The 17,790-nt window shown below is 42.4% G+C and overlaps 1 protein-coding gene across 1 annotated transcript; it reads left to right on the top strand.

Moving 5' to 3' along the window:
* Positions 1 to 11,957: 11,957 nt before the first annotated feature.
* Positions 11,958 to 16,761, top strand: EMB3003 (2-oxoacid dehydrogenases acyltransferase family protein). The gene is made up of 6 exons (XM_078591181.1): positions 11,958 to 12,901; positions 15,021 to 15,212; positions 15,548 to 15,635; positions 16,035 to 16,105; positions 16,181 to 16,264; positions 16,397 to 16,761. The coding sequence occupies exons 1-6, from the start codon at positions 12,083 to 12,085 to the stop codon at positions 16,499 to 16,501; spliced, it is 1,359 nt and encodes a 452-aa protein (XP_078447307.1). The 5' UTR covers positions 11,958 to 12,082; the 3' UTR covers positions 16,502 to 16,761.
* The last annotated feature ends 1,029 nt before the right edge of the window (positions 16,762 to 17,790 follow it).

The following is a 17,790-nucleotide window of genomic DNA, read 5'->3' on the forward strand; positions in this document are numbered from 1 at the left end:
GATATCATGCCTTCCATCGTGTTGTTTCTTTCTCTGTATCACGTTCTTTCTTTCTTTCATCTCTCGCTGTGTATATCATTGTGCCCTTCTATGATCTCTTGTTCTGCATCGCGTTCTCTCTCTTTCATCTCATGCTCTGTATCTCGTTGTTTCTTACTCTGATCCTCGCTCTGCATCGCGTTCTTTCTCTCTTTCATCTCATGCTCTGTATCTCGTTGTTTCTTACTCTGATCCCTCGCTCTGCATCGCGTTCTTTCTCTCTTTCATCTCATGCTCTGTATCTCGTTGTTTCTTACTCTGATCTCTTGGTCCGAATGGCGTTCTTTCTTTCTTTACAATCTTGCACTGTATCGTGTTTCTTCTTTCGTTGATCTCTTTCTCCGTATTCCGTTCTTTGTTTCTTCGATATCATGCCTTCCATCGTGTTGTTTCTTTCTCTGTATCGCGTTCTTTCTTTCTTGGATCTCTCGCTGTGTATATCATTGTGCCCTTCTATGATCTCTTGTTCTGCATCGCGTTCTCTCTCTTTCATCTCATGCTCTGTATCTCGTTGTTTCTTACTCTGATCCCTCGCTCTGCATCGCGTTCTTTCTCTCTTTCATCTCATGCTCTGTATCTCGTTGTTTCTTACTCTGATCCCTCGCTCTGCATCGCGTTCTTTCTCTCTTTCATCTCATGCTCTGTATCTCGTTGTTTCTTACTCTGATCTCTTGGTCCGAATGGCGTTCTTTCTTTCTTTACAATCTTGCACTGTATCGTGTTTCTTCTTTCGTTGATCTCTTTCTCCGTATTCCGTTCTTTGTTTCTTCGATATCATGCCTTCCATCGTGTTGTTTCTTTCTCTGTATCGCGTTCTTTCTTTCTTGGATCTCTCGCTGTGTATATCATTGTGCCCTTCTATGATCTCTTGTTCTGCATCGCGTTCTCTCTCTTTCATCTCATGCTCTGTATCTCGTTGTTTCTTACTCTGATCCCTCGCTCTGCATCGCGTTCTTTCTCTCTTTCATCTCATGCTCTGTATCTCGTTGTTTCTAACTCTGATCCCTCGCTCTGCATCGCGTTCTTTCTCTCTTTCATCTCATGCTCTGTATCTCGTTGTTTCTTACTCTGATCTCTTGCTCTGCATCGCGTTCTTTCTCTCTTTCATCTCATGCTCTGTATCTCGTTGTTTCTTACTCTGATCCCTCGCTCTGCATCGCGTTCTTTCTCTCTTTCATCTCATGCTCTGTATCTCGTTGTTTCTTACTCTGATCCCTCGCTCTGCATCGCGTTCTTTCTCTCTTTCATCTCATGCTCTGTATCTCGTTGTTTCTTACTCTGATCTCTTGGTCCGAATGGCGTTCTTTCTTTCTTTACAATCTTGCACTGTATCGTGTTTCTTCTTTCGTTGATCTCTTTCTCCGTATTCCGTTCTTTGTTTCTTCGATATCATGCCTTCCATCGTGTTGTTTCTTTCTCTGTATCACGTTCTTTCTTTCTTTCATCTCTCGCTGTGTATATCATTGTGCCCTTCTATGATCTCTTGTTCTGCATCGCGTTCTCTCTCTCTTTCATCTCATGCTCTGTATCTCGTTGTTTCTTACTCTGATCCCTCGCTCTGCATCGCGTTCTTTCTCTCTTTCATCTCATGCTCTGTATCTCGTTGTTTCTTACTCTGATCTCTTGGTCCGAATGGCGTTCTTTCTTTCTTTACAATCTTGCACTGTATCGTGTTTCTTCTTTCGTTGATCTCTTTCTCCGTATTCCGTTCTTTGTTTCTTCGATATCATGCCTTCCATCGTGTTGTTTCTTTCTCTGTATCACGTTCTTTCTTTCTTTCATCTCTCGCTGTGTATATCATTGTGCCCTTCTATGATCTCTTGTTCTGCATCGCGTTCTCTCTCTTTCATCTCATGCTCTGTATCTCGTTGTTTCTTACTCTGATCCCTCGCTCTGCATCGCGTTCTTTCTCTCTTTCATCTCATGCTCTGTATCTCGTTGTTTCTTACTCTGATCCCTCGCTCTGCATCGCGTTCTTTCTCTCTTTCATCTCATGCTCTGTATCTCGTTGTTTCTTACTCTGATCCCTCGCTCTGCATCGCGTTCTTTCTCTCTTTCATCTCATGCTCTGTATCTCGTTGTTTCTTACTCTGATCTCTTGGTCCGAATGGCGTTCTTTCTTTCTTTACAATCTTGCACTGTATCGTGTTTCTTCTTTCGTTGATCTCTTTCTCCGTATTCCGTTCTTTGTTTCTTCGATATCATGCCTTCCATCGTGTTGTTTCTTTCTCTGTATCGCGTTCTTTCTTTATTGGATCTCTCGCTGTGTATATCATTGTGCCCTTCTATGATCTCTTGTTCTGCATCGCGTTCTCTCTCTTTCATCTCATGCTCTGTATCTCGTTGTTTCTTACTCTGATCCCTCGCTCTGCATCGCGTTCTTTCTCTCTTTCATCTCATGCTCTGTATCTCGTTGTTTCTTACTCTGATCCCTCGCTCTGCATCGCGTTCTTTCTCTCTTTCATCTCATGCTCTGTATCTCGTTGTTTCTTACTCTGATCCCTCGCTCTGCATCGCGTTCTTTCTCTCTTTCATCTCATGCTCTGTATCTCGTTGTTTCTTACTCTGATCCCTTGCTCTGCATCGCGTTCTTTCTCTCTTTCATCTCATGCTCTGTATCTCGTTGTTTCTTACTCTGATCCCTCGCTCTGCATCGCGTTCTTTCTCTCTTTCATCTCATGCTCTGTATCTCGTTGTTTCTTACTCTGATCCTCGCTCTGCATCGCGTTCTTTCTCTCTTTCATCTCATGCTCTGTATCTCGTTGTTTCTTACTCTGATCTCTTGGTCCGAATGGCGTTCTTTCTTTCTTTACAATCTTGCACTGTATCGTGTTTCTTCTTTCGTTGATCTCTTTCTCCGTATTCCGTTCTTTGTTTCTTCGATATCATGCCTTCCATTGTGTTGTTTCTTTCTCTGTATCGCGTTCTTTCTTTCTTGGATCTCTCGCTGTGTATATCATTGTGCCCTTCTATGATCTCTTGTTCTGCATCGCGTTCTCTCTCTTTCATCTCATGCTCTGTATCTCGTTGTTTCTTACTCTGATCCCTCGCTCTGCATCGCGTTCTTTCTCTCTTTCATCTCATGCTCTGTATCTCGTTGTTTCTTACTCTGATCCTCGCTCTGCATCGCGTTCTTTCTCTTTCATCTCATGCTCTGTATCTCGTTGTTTCTTACTCTGATCTCTTGGTCCGAATGGCGTTCTTTCTTTCTTTACAATCTTGCACTGTATCGTGTTTCTTCTTTCGTTGATCTCTTTCTCCGTATTCCGTTCTTTGTTTCTTCGATATCATGCCTTCCATCGTGTTGTTTCTTTCTCTGTATCACGTTCTTTCTTTCTTTCATCTCTCGCTGTGTATATCATTGTGCCCTTCTATGATCTCTTGTTCTGCATCGCGTTCTCTCTCTCTTTCATCTCATGCTCTGTATCTCGTTGTTTCTTACTCTGATCCCTCGCTCTGCATCGCGTTCTTTCTCTCTTTCATCTCATGCTCTGTATCTCGTTGTTTCTTAATCTGATCTCTTGGTCCGAATGGCGTTCTTTCTTTCTTTACAATCTTGCACTGTATCGTGTTTCTTCTTTCGTTGATCTCTTTCTCCGTATTCCGTTCTTTGTTTCTTCGATATCATGCCTTCCATCGTGTTGTTTCTTTCTCTGTATCACGTTCTTTCTTTCTTTCATCTCTCGCTGTGTATATCATTGTGCCCTTCTATGATCTCTTGTTCTGCATCGCGTTCTCTCTCTTTCATCTCATGCTCTGTATCTCGTTGTTTCTTACTCTGATCCCTCGCTCTGCATCGCGTTCTTTCTCTCTTTCATCTCATGCTCTGTATCTCGTTGTTTCTTACTCTGATCCCTCGCTCTGCATCGCGTTCTTTCTCTCTTTCATCTCATGCTCTGTATCTCGTTGTTTCTTACTCTGATCCCTCGCTCTGCATCGCGTTCTTTCTCTCTTTCATCTCATGCTCTGTATCTCGTTGTTTCTTAATCTGATCTCTTGGTCCGAATGGCGTTCTTTCTTTCTTTACAATCTTGCACTGTATCGTGTTTCTTCTTTCGTTGATCTCTTTCTCCGTATTCCGTTCTTTGTTTCTTCGATATCATGCCTTCCATCGTGTTGTTTCTTTCTCTGTATCGCGTTCTTTCTTTCTTGGATCTCTCGCTCTGTACTGCGCTTTCGTTCTTTGATCTCTCGTTCTGTCGCGTTATTGCTTTCTTGTATCTGTCGCTCTGTTATGCGCCGTTTATTTCTTGGATCTCCCTTAACCGTGTTCTTTCTTTCTTCGATCTCCCACTCTTTAACTCGTTCTTTCTTTCTTTGTTTCCCTCTCTCGCTTTCCTCAATCTCTCTTTTGCTCAGTATCTCTTTCTACAAGCTTTATCTCTCTTTTGTCATTCTGTGATCTTTGTCTCCCTTCGGTATCTGTCAATTGGTCCCTCTGTGTGGAGTCTCTCTCTCTCCTTGACCTTTATCGCTCTCACTTCAGTCACCCACTCTATCTCTCTTTCTCGCTATCTCTTTACTTAACCATTTGATTTGATCTGTGTTTATCTCCTTCATCTGCATAGGCTATCTCTTTGCATTTCCTCTCTCTCTCTCTTTCTCTCTGTATTGTATCTCCGTAATTGATATCTATCTCTCTTTCTTCCTCCGTTTAGCCTATCTCTTAGTTCGTCTCTCCTTGTCCTCTTCAGTAAAGTATATCTCTTAATCTGATCTTTCTCTCTTCCTCAACTAACTTTAGGCCTTTATTTTATCTCTCTGTCTCTTCCTCTATTTACTCTATGCCTTTATTTCATCTCTCTGTCTTTCCCCTCTTTAATCTATCCCTTCTTTTCATCTCTCTTCCTCTTACTCTCGTTACCCCTACACGTTATTTTATGTCTCTACCCCCTCCTTTGTTCACCGTATCTCTTCATTTTATATCTCTTTCTCCTCTGCTCTTTATGCTATATAATTATTTGAACTCTCGTTCTTATCTTCTCTGTAGTCTTATCTTTTTACTCGATCCCTCTGTTCTTCTCCGTTCCCTATCTTTTTTTTTAATTTCCTTTTCTCTTCCTCCCTTCAGTTCCTTTTTATTTCTTCTCTCTCTATCTCACTATCTCTCCCTCTCTCACTCTCTCCCCCTCTCTCTCTTTCTCGTCTATCTATTTCCCTCTATCTATTTATTCTCTTTATTTCTCTTTAGCCTATCTATTTCTTGGATCTTTTATCTTTCCCCATTTCACTTACGCTCTCTTTCTCTCTCTTTGGATTATACATTTCTTAGATCTTTTATCTTTCCTTCTATCTCTTTACTCTCATTTTTTCTCTTTAGTTCATCTATTTCTTAGATCTTTTATCTTCCCTTTTATCTCTTTACTCTCTTTCTTTCTCTTTATTTTTTCTATTTCTTAGATCATTTTGTTAAGGATAAAGATGAAGAATACGAAGATAGGAATGAACAACTGGGCAAGACAAGTCAGCAATGAGCTTCATTTCACTTTAAACATAGACGGGTAGGATTCAATCTAGAATAGGATAATACATAGACGGTCAGGATTTCACTTAGATAGGCCAACTAATCGACGGTTACGACTACAAACTAACTAACCATTACAACCATTATAACGGACATGATTTAAACAAACAAAACAAAATAAACAAACTTATAACTACAATTTGGTAATACAAATAACAACCAATGTCGACAAATGTAAGGAGTGGATTTTCAATGATCTAAAGACCACTTCAACTATATCTCTCTCTCTCTCTCTCTCTCTCTCTCTCTCTCTCTCTCTCTCTCTCTCTCTCTCTCTCTCTCTCTCTCTCTCTCTCTCTCTCTCTCTCTCTCTATCTCTCTCTCTCTCTCTCTCTCTCTCTCTCTCTCTCTCTCTCTCTCTCTCTCTCTCTCTCTCTCTCTCTCTCTCTCTCTCTCTCTCTCTCTCTCTCTCTCTCTCTCTCTCTCTCTCTCTCTCTCTCTCTCTCTCTCTCTCTCTCTCTCTCTCTCTCTCTCTCTCTCTCTCTCTCTCTCTCTCTCTCTCTCTCTCTCTCTCTCTCTCTCTGTCTCTCTCTCTCTCTCTCTCCCTCTCTCTCTCTCTCTCTCTGACGAGGACGACTCACGGGTAGACGAGGAAGGGCGGAACGACTGGGTATGTGGGTAAGGGTAGGATGGATATGTGAGGGGTGACAAAGGGGAAAGGACGACGGACAGGTTGACGAAGGGAATTGGGTTTATAAGGAGGGATAAAACAATCCACAGAAATCCACACGGTCGGGTCCGGACTTTAAAACCGATGAAAAATCTGGTGGTGCAGCTCCGACCCTTATCGACGGCGGGAGTACTGTCTTCCCCCACTGCGACGATGCCTAAGCACTGAAATCAATACATCGGATTCGCGTCGCGAGGAAATACTCGAGAGGGAGGTAGAAGAAGCAGAAACTCAAAACCAATTCAGATTCCGACGGCGGTGGAATCTTCCCGAGAAAACACTGGACGGAGAACACTTTGACACCAGAGGGTTCAGGTGTACCTCTGCACCGTAGTGCGTGAAGAGGGAGCGAGACATTCTGATCGTGGTGCGACTGGACGAATCCGAGCGTTGAGCGGCCCAGTGGACGAGAACGCGGTTGGACGTTCCGAGCGTTGAACGGCCCTGGTTGAGTGCAGTGGGCGCAGAGTTAAGCGTGGGCGAACACCTGCGCGCGCGAAGGGTGCATGGAGCGCGCAAAGCAGCGCGCGCGGGCGCTGAGCGAGCGAAGCGTGCGGAGCGCTGGCGTGCGCGTGGAGTGCACCCGAGCACGCGCAGCGCGCGCGGCTTGAAGCACCGACGGCGTCCGTACAGGGGCAGCCTGAACGCGGACTCAGGCGGCCCGGTTTGGGCGGCTTGGGCGCTCTTGGGCGGCTCTGGCGAGGGCTGCCTGGGTGGCCTTGGCGGGGCTGCCTGGGCGGCCCTAGCGGGGCTGCCTGGTGGCCTTGGCAGGGCTGCCTTGGGCGGCCTTGGCGGGGCTGTCTAGAGCGGCCCTGGCAGGGCTGCTTGGGGCCCTGGCGGGGCTGCCTTGGGCGGCCTTGGCGAGGCTGCCTAGGGCGGCCCTGGAGGGCAGCCTGGGCGGCCCTGGCGGGGTTGCCTTGGGCGGCTCTGGCGAGGCTGCCTGGGCGGCTCTGGCGGGGCGGCCTGGGCGGCTTGGTCGGGGCTGCCTTGGCGGGGCTGCTTGGGCGGCCTTGGCAGGGCTGCCTAGGGCGGCCTGGTTGGGGCTGCCTGAGCGGCCCTGGCAAGGCTGCTTGGGTGGCCAAGGCTGGGCAAATGGAGAGAGAGAGAGAGAGAGAATGGAGGGGAGGTGGGAGGACGACGTCGCGAGGCGGCGGTGGCGGCAGCGGCGGCGGTGGCGGCGGCAGCGGCGACAACGGCTAGGGTTAAGAAGGATAAGGGAGGCTGGGTGGTCCTCCAAGAAGAATTAACAAAACTCAATTCTTGAATTAATGACTGCCTAATGTTTCTCGAAAACAATGGCCTATATATAGGCCTTAGAGGAAAGAGAAAATGATGAGAAAATAAAGACGTGCGCCGTGTCACACCAAAGGGCAGTTGTGGATCTGCCTCTGGCGTCGTGTCATGACACGCGTAGGGACGTGCGTGGGTGGAGACGTCCTTGTCGACGGTTGCGGCGTGTTGACTTCGGTTGACTCCGGTTGACCGTGGTCCATAGCGGGCATGTTGACTCCGGTTGACCGTGGTGACGCGTTCGATGCTGAAGTGTTGGCGTCCTCGCCATCACTCTCTCTCTCCCACTTCCCTTTCTTCTTCTTTCTCCGTTCTTATTTCTTGTTCTTGAGGAGCTTCTTGAGAATCTACGAACTCTTACACATTTCGGTTCCTTCTATCTCTTTACCATCTCTTTCTTTGATATGTCGCCCTGTGGTCTCCCTCTCTTTCTTTCTCTTCCTCTCTCTCCTTGTCTCCCTTTTTCTTTCTTATCGTGCCCTCTCTCTTTCAGTCGGTGCCTTCCTTGGATCGATAGATATATCTCTCTTCGCTTAGGCTTCTCTTGATCTGGCACTCCCTCTCTTACTCTGTATCTCTCTTCAATCTCTTGCGCTTTCTTTCTTGCGACTCTTTCTTACTTTTACCGGGATTTCCCACTATCTATATTTCCTCTCTCGTTCTCTCTCTGCACTCTCTTTTGTAGCACGCATTTTTACACATCCTTCTGTATGATGTCTCCTTATGAACCCACGTCTTTTCTTTACTATTGCAGTTAAATCATAGTGCTGTCAAACCACTCGTATCACTTTTCGTTCCAGTCATCCCTCAACCATATCTCTAACTCAATGACCCTCTTTATCTATCTAGCCTCGTCTATCTTCCTTCCCTCCTATATCCGTGTTTCGCCAAAAACATATCTTCTTTGTTGTTGCAGCGACAAGTCACACATTCTTTTACTGAACCTCCCATTCAAGCTTTCTATATATTCTATATCTGATGTCCTCTTTTTGTTTGATCAGTCAACGCCATCTCGGCCTCTATTTCTCTCTATCCATATCTTTTGTTCCTCGTCTTCTTCTCCTTCCCATCTTTATATTTTACGCAATTTTTCTACCTTCCTCTTTGATGCTGCTAACCTAACCCCTTTACCCCATCCATCCATAGCCATTGTTAAACTCTTGCGGTCCGTCTCTCTATCCTCTTCCATCCGTCGATAAGCTATTTATATTTCTATCTCTATCTGGTTATCCGTGTGTCTCTCGTTAATGCGATGTGGGCCTTCTGGGTCAGCTACATGTGAAGGAGAGAGGCATGGCAGTGGCGAGAACAAAGGTGAATAAACAGACAGCCAAAGTGTGGATCCGCTGCCGCAAAACACACTTAAGCTGTCTGTTTATTCACCTTTTGTGTGTTGCCCACCGGAAGAGAGAGACTGCACAGAGAGTGATTAATTGACACAAACTAAAGAAGGGAGATAAAGATCACAGAATGACTAAAAAGAGAAAATGATAGAAAGATAGAATGGGAGGTACAGTAAAAGAATGTGTGATTGGTTGCTGCAACAACCAAGAAGATAGGTTTGTGGCGAAACACGGATATGGGAAGGAGGAAAGATAGACGGAGATAGATGGATAAAGAGGGTTATTGAGCTAGGGATACGGTTGAAGGATGACTGCACGGAAAAGTGATACAAGTATTTTGGGAGCACTATGATTTAAACGCAATAGTAAAGAAGAGACGAGGATTCATAAAGAGATATTCAGATAAAAAGATGTGTAAGAATGGGGTTGCAACAAAAGAGAGTGCAGCGAGAGAACGGGAAGGAAAATATAGAGAGCGGGGAATCCAGGTCAAATAAAGAGAGACGCATGAAAGAAAGCGCAAGAGATTGAACAAAGACAGAAGACAGAAGCGAAGAGAGATATACCTATCGATAGAAGGAACACAGCGACTGAGAGAGAGGGCGCGATAACAAAGAAAAAGAGAGGATAAGAGAGAGAGAGGAAGGGAGAAATAAATAGGGGGAAACCAAAGAGCGACAGATTAAAGAAAGAGATAGTAAAGAGATAGAAGGGAAAGATAAAAGATCTGAGAAATAGATAAATTAAAGAGAAAGAATGAGAGAGTAAAGAGATAGAGGAAAATATTAAAGATCTAAGAAAGAGATGGATTAAAAAGGGAGAGGAAGATAGACAGAAAGCGAATAAAGGGAGTTCAAATAAAAACGTAGGGTAAAGAGAGGAACAGAGAGATCAAGTAAAAAGATGGACTCGTGAAAGGATAAGAATGAGAGTTAAAATAAAGAGATAGCATAAAGAGCGAAAGACAAAGAGCAATAAAATGAAGAGATAAAGTAAACAGAGGGGGAGCAAGAGAGATAAAATAACGAGTTAGTGTAAACAGAGTAAGAGGAAGATAGATAAAAAGAAGAGATATATTAAAGAGAGGAAGAGTACATAGAGATAAAATAAAGGCATAGAGTACATAGAGGAAGAGAAAAAGAGATAAAATAAAGGCATAATGTAAATAGAGGAAGAGAGAGATGGAGATCAAACACGGAGATATACTAAAGAGAGGAAGATAAAGAGAGTTCAGATGAAGCGATGGACAAAAGAGAAGGAGAATGACAGAGAAAGACGACATAAAGAAATATGCTTAACAGAGGAGGATAAAGAGAGATCAAGTAAGACATAGTCTAAACAGATGAAGAGAGAGAAGGTGATCAAACACGAAGATAGACTAAAGAGAGGAAGATAGAGAGATATCAGATATCGAGATAGAAAAAAGAGAAGACGAAGAATGACAGTGAAAGCTCAAATAAAGAGATAGACTTAACAGAGGAGGACAAAGAGAGATGATGTGAGAAATAGAATAAACAGAGGAAGAGAGAGGGATGAAGATCAAATACGTAGATAGACTATGGAGAGGAAGAGAGAGAGATTATGCAAAGAGATAGACTATACAGATGAAGAGGGACAGAAAGAAATATCAAATCAAAAGATAGAGTAAAGAGAGAGAGAGAGAGGGGGTGACTGAAGTGTGAACGATAAAGATCAACGAAGGAGAGATACCGACCAAGAGACAATGTTGACAATATTCTAGTTCTTCAAATTCATGCATGTCACACCGATTTGAATTTCCTGAGATGATTAATCATGGACACAGAATTATACTAAGTCCAGAATTGGCTGCAGGGGCACCCTCATAGAGTACACCTAATAATAAGATGTTCAATGTCACTCTGCTGCCACCCATTTTGGATGCTTATCGATGATGTGCAAACTCAGTTTGACCACTGGTGGCAATAGTAGATTATTTACCCTATGATTTATGTGATATTGGAAATTCAATTGTATAAAAATCAATAAATTTATCATTATAATTTATATCCTTATATGGATTCAAGGGATCACATCCAAAATAATAAATAGCTCATACCTTTTTAATTTATTTTATTAATGATTTTTAAGTTTATATCTTAGATCCAATTTTATAACCTACCGCCTAGGCAAAGTGACTCATTTGCCCTTTTTAAGTTTGTAGGTATAACAATGTAACCAATGGAAGCTTTACAACTTTGTATTTATGAAAGTAAATAATGATAAAATTAAAAATTTGTGGCCTCTGGGGAGATGCAACCTAAAGACCCCTCTCAAGCAAAATTTCAAACAGAATAAGCCCAGAAAATTGGCTCCATATAGAAAAGGAAGGCCAAAGAAAGGCCCCAAAGGTAACAATCTTTACTACCTTGAAACCATCAAAGCCAAAAATGACAACTTGAGAATAGTGGGCGTGGTGAGAAACAATCTAAAGACCCCTAAGAAGGCACAAAAGTTCAGATAGAGAAAGCCCAAAAAATTGGCTCTATATGAAGAAGAAAAGCCAAATTAAGGTTCCACAAGTTGTTATCATTAATGTTCCACAAATTGGCTCCATTGATCCATCCATCCATCTATTTTTCCATTCATCCATCCATTCACTCACTCACTCAGTCATCCATCCATTTGTCTATCCATCCATTCACTCATTTACTCACTCACTCATCCATCCATCCACTCATTCATTCATTCATTCAATTACTCATTCACCCACTCATTCACTCATTCACTCATCCATTAATTGATTCACTCATTTACTCATCCATTTATGCATTCATACATTCATCCCATTCATCCATTCATCCATTTATTCATTCATCCATTCATCCCTTCATCCATTCATTCATCCATTTATTCATCCATTCATTCATCCATTTATTCATCCATTCATATATTCATCCATCCATTAATTCACTCATTTACTCATCCATTCTTCCATCCATTAATTCACTCAATCATACATTCATCCCTTCATCCATTCATTCATCCATCCATCCATTAATCAACTCATTTACTCATCCATTCTTTCATCCATTTATTCATGGATTCCTTGATTGGATCCAACTATAGAGATCTCCGCCGTCGCTTCGATGATCCCAAAGTTCCAACCCATCAACACCGGCCCCCCATCTTCTTCAACCTCCGTCTTCTCCCCGATCCTTGGCAGTTCCAGTGCAAAGCTCGCAGCTTTGAGCTCCCATGGCGGCCTTGCTCGGAACCCACTTCCTCTCTTCCCGCAAACCCCTCTCCTCTCCGACCCCCACAAAACCCCCCCACCGCCAGCCCAAGATCGAGGCCAAGATCCGAGAAATCTTCATGCCCGCGCTCAGCTCGACGATGACCGAGGGCAAGATCGTCTCCTGGATGAAGAGCGAAGGCGACAAGCTCTCCAAGGGCGAGAGCGTCGTCGTCGTCGAGTCCGACAAGGCCGACATGGACGTCGAGACCTTCTACGACGGCTTCCTCGCCGCCATCATGGTCGAGGAAGGCGCCGTCGCCGCCGTCGGCTCCGCCATCGCCCTCCTCGCCGAGACCGAGGCCGAGATCTCCGAAGCCAAATCCAAAGCCTCATCATCATCACAATCAACTACAAAATCATCGCAATCATCGCCATCGGTGGTGGAAATTGATCAGAAGATCGTGGATTTGCCGATTGATGTTCGTTCGTCTTCGGATCATCATCCGGCGTCGGGGGGTGGGAAGAGGGTTGTGGCTTCGCCGTATGCGAAGAAGCTTGCCAAGGAATTGAAGGTGGAATTGGGGGTGATTGTGGGGAGTGGGCCGAATGGGAGAATTGTGGCCAAGGATGTTGAAATTGCCGCTGCTTCTTCTGATGGGGTTTCTTCGGATTTGAGAGTGGGTGGGGAAGCTGTTCTTCCGGTTGAGGTGGGATCGGTTGTGGCGTTTAGCACAATGCAGGGGGCTGTGAGCAGGAACATGGTGGAGAGCTTGTCTGTGCCCACTTTTAGAGTGGGGTACACCTTCACCACTGATGCTCTGGATGCTCTCTACAAGAAAGTAATATCCTCTTCTTCTTTTTATTGTTATTGTTATTGTTCTTGTTGTTCTTCTTCTTCTTCAAGTTTCGTTATCATCATTGGGATTATGTTGATCATCAACTTCATCATCCTTGTCGTCTTCTTCTTCTTCTAGTTTCATTATCATCCTTATCATCATTATCATCATTGTGATTATGTTCATAATCAATTTCATCATCCTTGTCATCATCTTCTTCTTCTAGTTTCATTATCATCATTATCATCATTGTGATTATGTTCATAATCAATTTGATCATCCTTGTCATCTTCTTCTTCTTCTTCTAGTTTCATTATCATCATTATCATCATTGTGATTATGTTCATAATCAATTTCATCATCCTTGTCGTCGTCTTCTTCTTCTAGTTTCATTATCATCATTATCATCATTGTGATAATGTTCATAATCAATTTCATCAGCCTTATCCTTTTCTTCTTCTACCCTCATCATTATCATTATCATCATTGTGATTATGTTCATAATCAATTTCATCATCCTTGTCGTCTTCTTCTTCTTCTAGTTTCATCATCATCATCTTCATTATCACCATTATCTTCATTGTAATAATGCTTATAATCAACTTCATCATCCTCAGCTCTTCTTCTTCTTCTAGTTTCGTCTCATCATGATCATTATAATCATTATTCATTATCATCATTGTATTAATGTTCATAATTTTTTTTTTTATAATCATTCTTTTTTATAATGTTCATAATTAACTTCATCATCCTTGCCTCTTCTTTTTCTTCTAGTTTCATCATCAGCATCAGCATCATCATTGTAATTTTTTCAAAAAAAAATTATTATCAGTGTAATAATGTTCATGGTCAACTTCATCATCTTTTCCTCTTCTTCTTCTTCTTCTTCTTCTAGTTTCATCATCATCATCATCATCATTATAGTGATGTTCAAAATCAACTTCATCATCCTTGTCTTATTCTTCTTCTAGTTTTATCACCAACATTATCATCATTGTAATTATGTTCATAATGTACTTTATCGTCCTTGGCTTCTTCTTCTTCAAGTTTCTGTTAGTTTCTTCGTCATCATTCCAATTATCTTCATAATCTACCCCATCATTATTGTTTTCTTCTTACTCTTGTTCTTCATAATCGACGTCATTATCCTTCTCTTATTGTTTTTCTTCTTCTAGTTTATATTAATTTCTTGATCATAATCATTGTAATTATCTTCATTATGAACGTCATGATTGTTATCTCCCAGTTTTTGTTTGTTTCTTCTTCATCACCATTGTAATTATCTTCATAATCAACTTCAGTTTCTTCTTCTAATTTATGTTAGTTTCTTCATCATTATCATCATCATTGTAATTATATTCATAATCAACGGCATCATCGTTGTCTTCTTCTTCTAGTTTATGTTAGTTTCATCCTCATCATTGTTAGATCATATGGCCCAAAAATGAGGCCCATTAACTTATGTTATATCATGTACTACCGGGCCCATATTCTATAAATGGGACCGATCATCGTGAAATATGACCGTTGATTCCAACGGTCATATTTTCCAACGGTCGATATGTAGTCCCTCTAAAAGGGAACAGGGTGTACTGTACCGTGGGCTGTGTGTGTGAAAATAATACGATCATTCTTTTTCTTTTCTTCCACAAATCCTTCTCTTCGATATTCAAGAAATCACAATCATCATCATCATCATTGTAATTATCTTCATAATCAACTTCATCAGCTTGTCTTTTTCGTCTTGGTAGTATTTGTTTGTTTCTTCATAATCATCTTCTTCCTATGGTTATTATTGTTTTCATTTCTTTTTCTTTTTTGTTTTCTTTTTATTTTTCTTATTATTCCTCAAGTTCCTTCTAGTCTCATCGTCTTCATCACCTCCACCAGCATCATCATAATCACCAGTACCATCATCATCATCTTCATTCTTCTTGTTATTCTCGTATATTATTCTTATCATTCTTATTATTGTATTCTAATTTCTTGGTCATCATCATTATCTTCCTAGTCTGGTCTTTTCTATTATTTTTTTCCCCAGAATCCGTTCCTCCAATCACCTTCTACTTATGAAAATCTAAAGACTTCTCACATGTCTTTGGCTTCGTGAAACTGATTCCAGATCAAATCAAAGGGCGTGACCATGACTGCCCTGCTGGCAAAGGCAACGGCAATGGCACTCGTCAAGCATCCTGTCGTGAACGCCAGCTGCAGAGATGGGAAGAGCTTCACGTACAATAGCAGCATCAATATTGCAGTGGCTGTAGCTATTGATGGAGGGCTGATCACTCCTGTTCTTCAGGACGCTGACAAGGTCGAATTCCACTCATTTTTCTCCTACTTTCTCTTTCCACAACTTTACTAATGATTTCTATTTATAAGGAAGCTTTTAGGTTTTATGATTGTTAATCTATTAATGGATAACATGTTTATGATTTCTATAAATCAGGAAACTTTTTTATGTTTTGTAATCGTTAATCTGAAAGTGGGTCCGGTGTTAAAAGTGACCCACATCGTATACTTTAAGTAGCTTATTCCCACTTGGAGAATGAGTAACATAATTTAAGTGGGGACCAATCCCATTTAAATGGAAGTTGGTATTTAAATCCCACCCTCTCTACAGATCTTCACTAACGATTTCATTCCCAGGTCGACATCTATTCTTTGTCGAGGAAATGGAAGGAGTTGGTCGACAAAGCTAGATCAAAGCAGCTTCAACCTCATGAGTACAACACAGGTAACAATTTCTTTCTTTTACTTCAGTTGTTAGAAATGTATAGCTCTCTCAGTCCATTTCTTTACAATTCTTGCTGTGGAGTAGCAGGTCAGTCCGGAGCATTATTTGTATGATTTACACATCATGATACTGAATTCGTAACAGTAATGAATTAAAGAAAATGGATTACAACATCCTCATCAAAGGCCAGGCAATGGATAATCTTTTCTTAGGTGTTTTACTCGGAACTTATTACAGCTTTCTGTTAATCATGCTAAGCCCATGGTTGAAAGGAGGAACAGGTGATATCATCGGGTGTCTTTTATGGCATATGTTTTTAGTGGCCTGATGTGATTAAGAACTCTATATCCTCAGCATTATTTTCTCCTTAAAATGGCTCATATTTTCTGGGATTTTCAGGCACATTCACGCTCTCCAATCTCGGGATGTTCGGGGTGGACCGCTTCGATGCCATCCTGCCGCCTGGCACTGTAAGTCAACACCATTGCCTTGGCTTATCTTTTTCAATATTCTGCAAAAAACCCTGATCATCCTGATCGAACCAGGGAGCAATCATGGCCGTCGGTGCATCCCAGCCAAGCCTCGTGGGCACCAAGGACGGAAGGATTGGGATCAAGAGCCAGATGCAGGTATCCCCGACAACCCGATCTGGATCTAGTCGTTCCTTGTGTCTGCATCTCCACTACCCATTGACCACATCTGCATGAAAGTCAAAGTCAACGACTTACCCAGTTTGACTTTGGGTTATTTTTATGTTGCAGGTCAATGTGACGGCTGACCATCGGATAATATATGGGGCTGACCTGGCAGCGTTTCTCCAGACCCTGGCGCAGATCATTGAGGATCCAAAAGATTTGACCTTTTAGGGAGATTGACTTGACTTTGGGTTAACGATTGGTGGGTCCTTTTAGTGGACTGAAAGTACTTTGGATTAGTGAGTGTTAGAAGTATTGCTGCGGCTATTTTTTTTTTAAGGGCTTTCTGCTCTATTGATGTGTATCGCTAATTCCAGTGTGGTGTTGTGGGTGACAATGAGGTTCAGGGTGACAGGGCTGTGGGAACTTGTGGACGAGGGAAAGGTTTCTATTTAGAAAACTTGGCAATTTCTGATTTCAGTTTTTGTGCATTCAATGTGTAATGTGAGTTTGGCATTTATTTTCCTCCAATGTTGGAATTTAAAGTTGATCTGGTGGCGATGTACGTTTGATTTGTACACGATATTCGCATCGGGTTTGGATTGTAATTTTCAACCCGGCCCAATGTTCGGATCAAATAATTCAATCTGATTCGATGCAAACTGGCAGTTTGGATCAGATCGAATAGTTTGAATTGATAACAACTAAAAAAAATTATAACAAATGAAATGAAAGAGATCAGAGAGAGAGAGAGAGAGAAAGCGATAGAGAAAGAGAGCGTGAGCGAGAGAGAGAGAGAGAGAGAGAGAAAGCGTAAGACCGAGAGAGAAGAAGAGATGGAGAGCGAGAGCGAATGAGATAGAGAACCAGCCCAGTAGATAAAATTACATCCATTTGCCTTCTTCTTGTTACTGACATTTCCTCCGGTTGGCACATTCATCAATTAGACATTTCAAACTCATTTCTACATGGAAGTGTGGACGTGTCACAAGCTGAGGTGTGAGTAGTGCCGAAGCACGAGGCGCCGCCGAATCATGCGGTGGCAACGATGTGTTAGCAGTTGGGGACGTGTCTGTAGAGGAAGAAGATTTTGTCTTCATTGTAGTCTTATCTTTAACACGCCCCCACAAGCTAATCGTAGGAACAAGATTAAGCTTGGGACAGATGCGCAGGAATGGCTGTTTAGGAAGACTTTTCGTCAAGATGTCAGCAGGCAGGTTTGCACTGGTTGTGAACATGATCTGGAGTTGATTTGCAGCAACACGCTCACGGATGAAGTGAAAATCGATTTCGACATGTTTCATGCCAGCATGAAAAACTGGATTGCGAGCATGGTATGTGGCGCCTAGGTTGTGACACCACTGTATCGGTTTGCCAGTTGTGGTGAGTTGGAGTTCTCTAATAAGGGACTGAATCCATAATAATTCGGACGTCGCATTGGCCATTGACTTATATTCGGCTTTCGTGTTGGGGCGTGAGACAAGGTTTGACCCAAGATAGATGAGATAGCCGCTGCTTGA

This window comes from Wolffia australiana, chromosome 20, assembly GCF_029677425.1.
Source record: "Wolffia australiana isolate 7733 chromosome 20, ASM2967742v1".
NCBI classification, from domain to species: Eukaryota; Viridiplantae; Streptophyta; class Magnoliopsida; order Alismatales; family Araceae; genus Wolffia; species Wolffia australiana.

Coding starts and splice junctions, on each gene's coding strand:
- EMB3003 (XM_078591181.1), top strand. CDS start 12,083: ATGGCGGCCTTGCTCGGAACCCACTTCCTCTCTTCCCGCAAACCCCTC. Junction 15,636..16,034: donor ACCTCATGAGTACAACACAG/GTAACAATTTCT, acceptor TGGGATTTTCAG/GCACATTCACGCTCTCCAAT. Junction 16,265..16,396: donor GGATCAAGAGCCAGATGCAG/GTATCCCCGACA, acceptor TTTATGTTGCAG/GTCAATGTGACGGCTGACCA.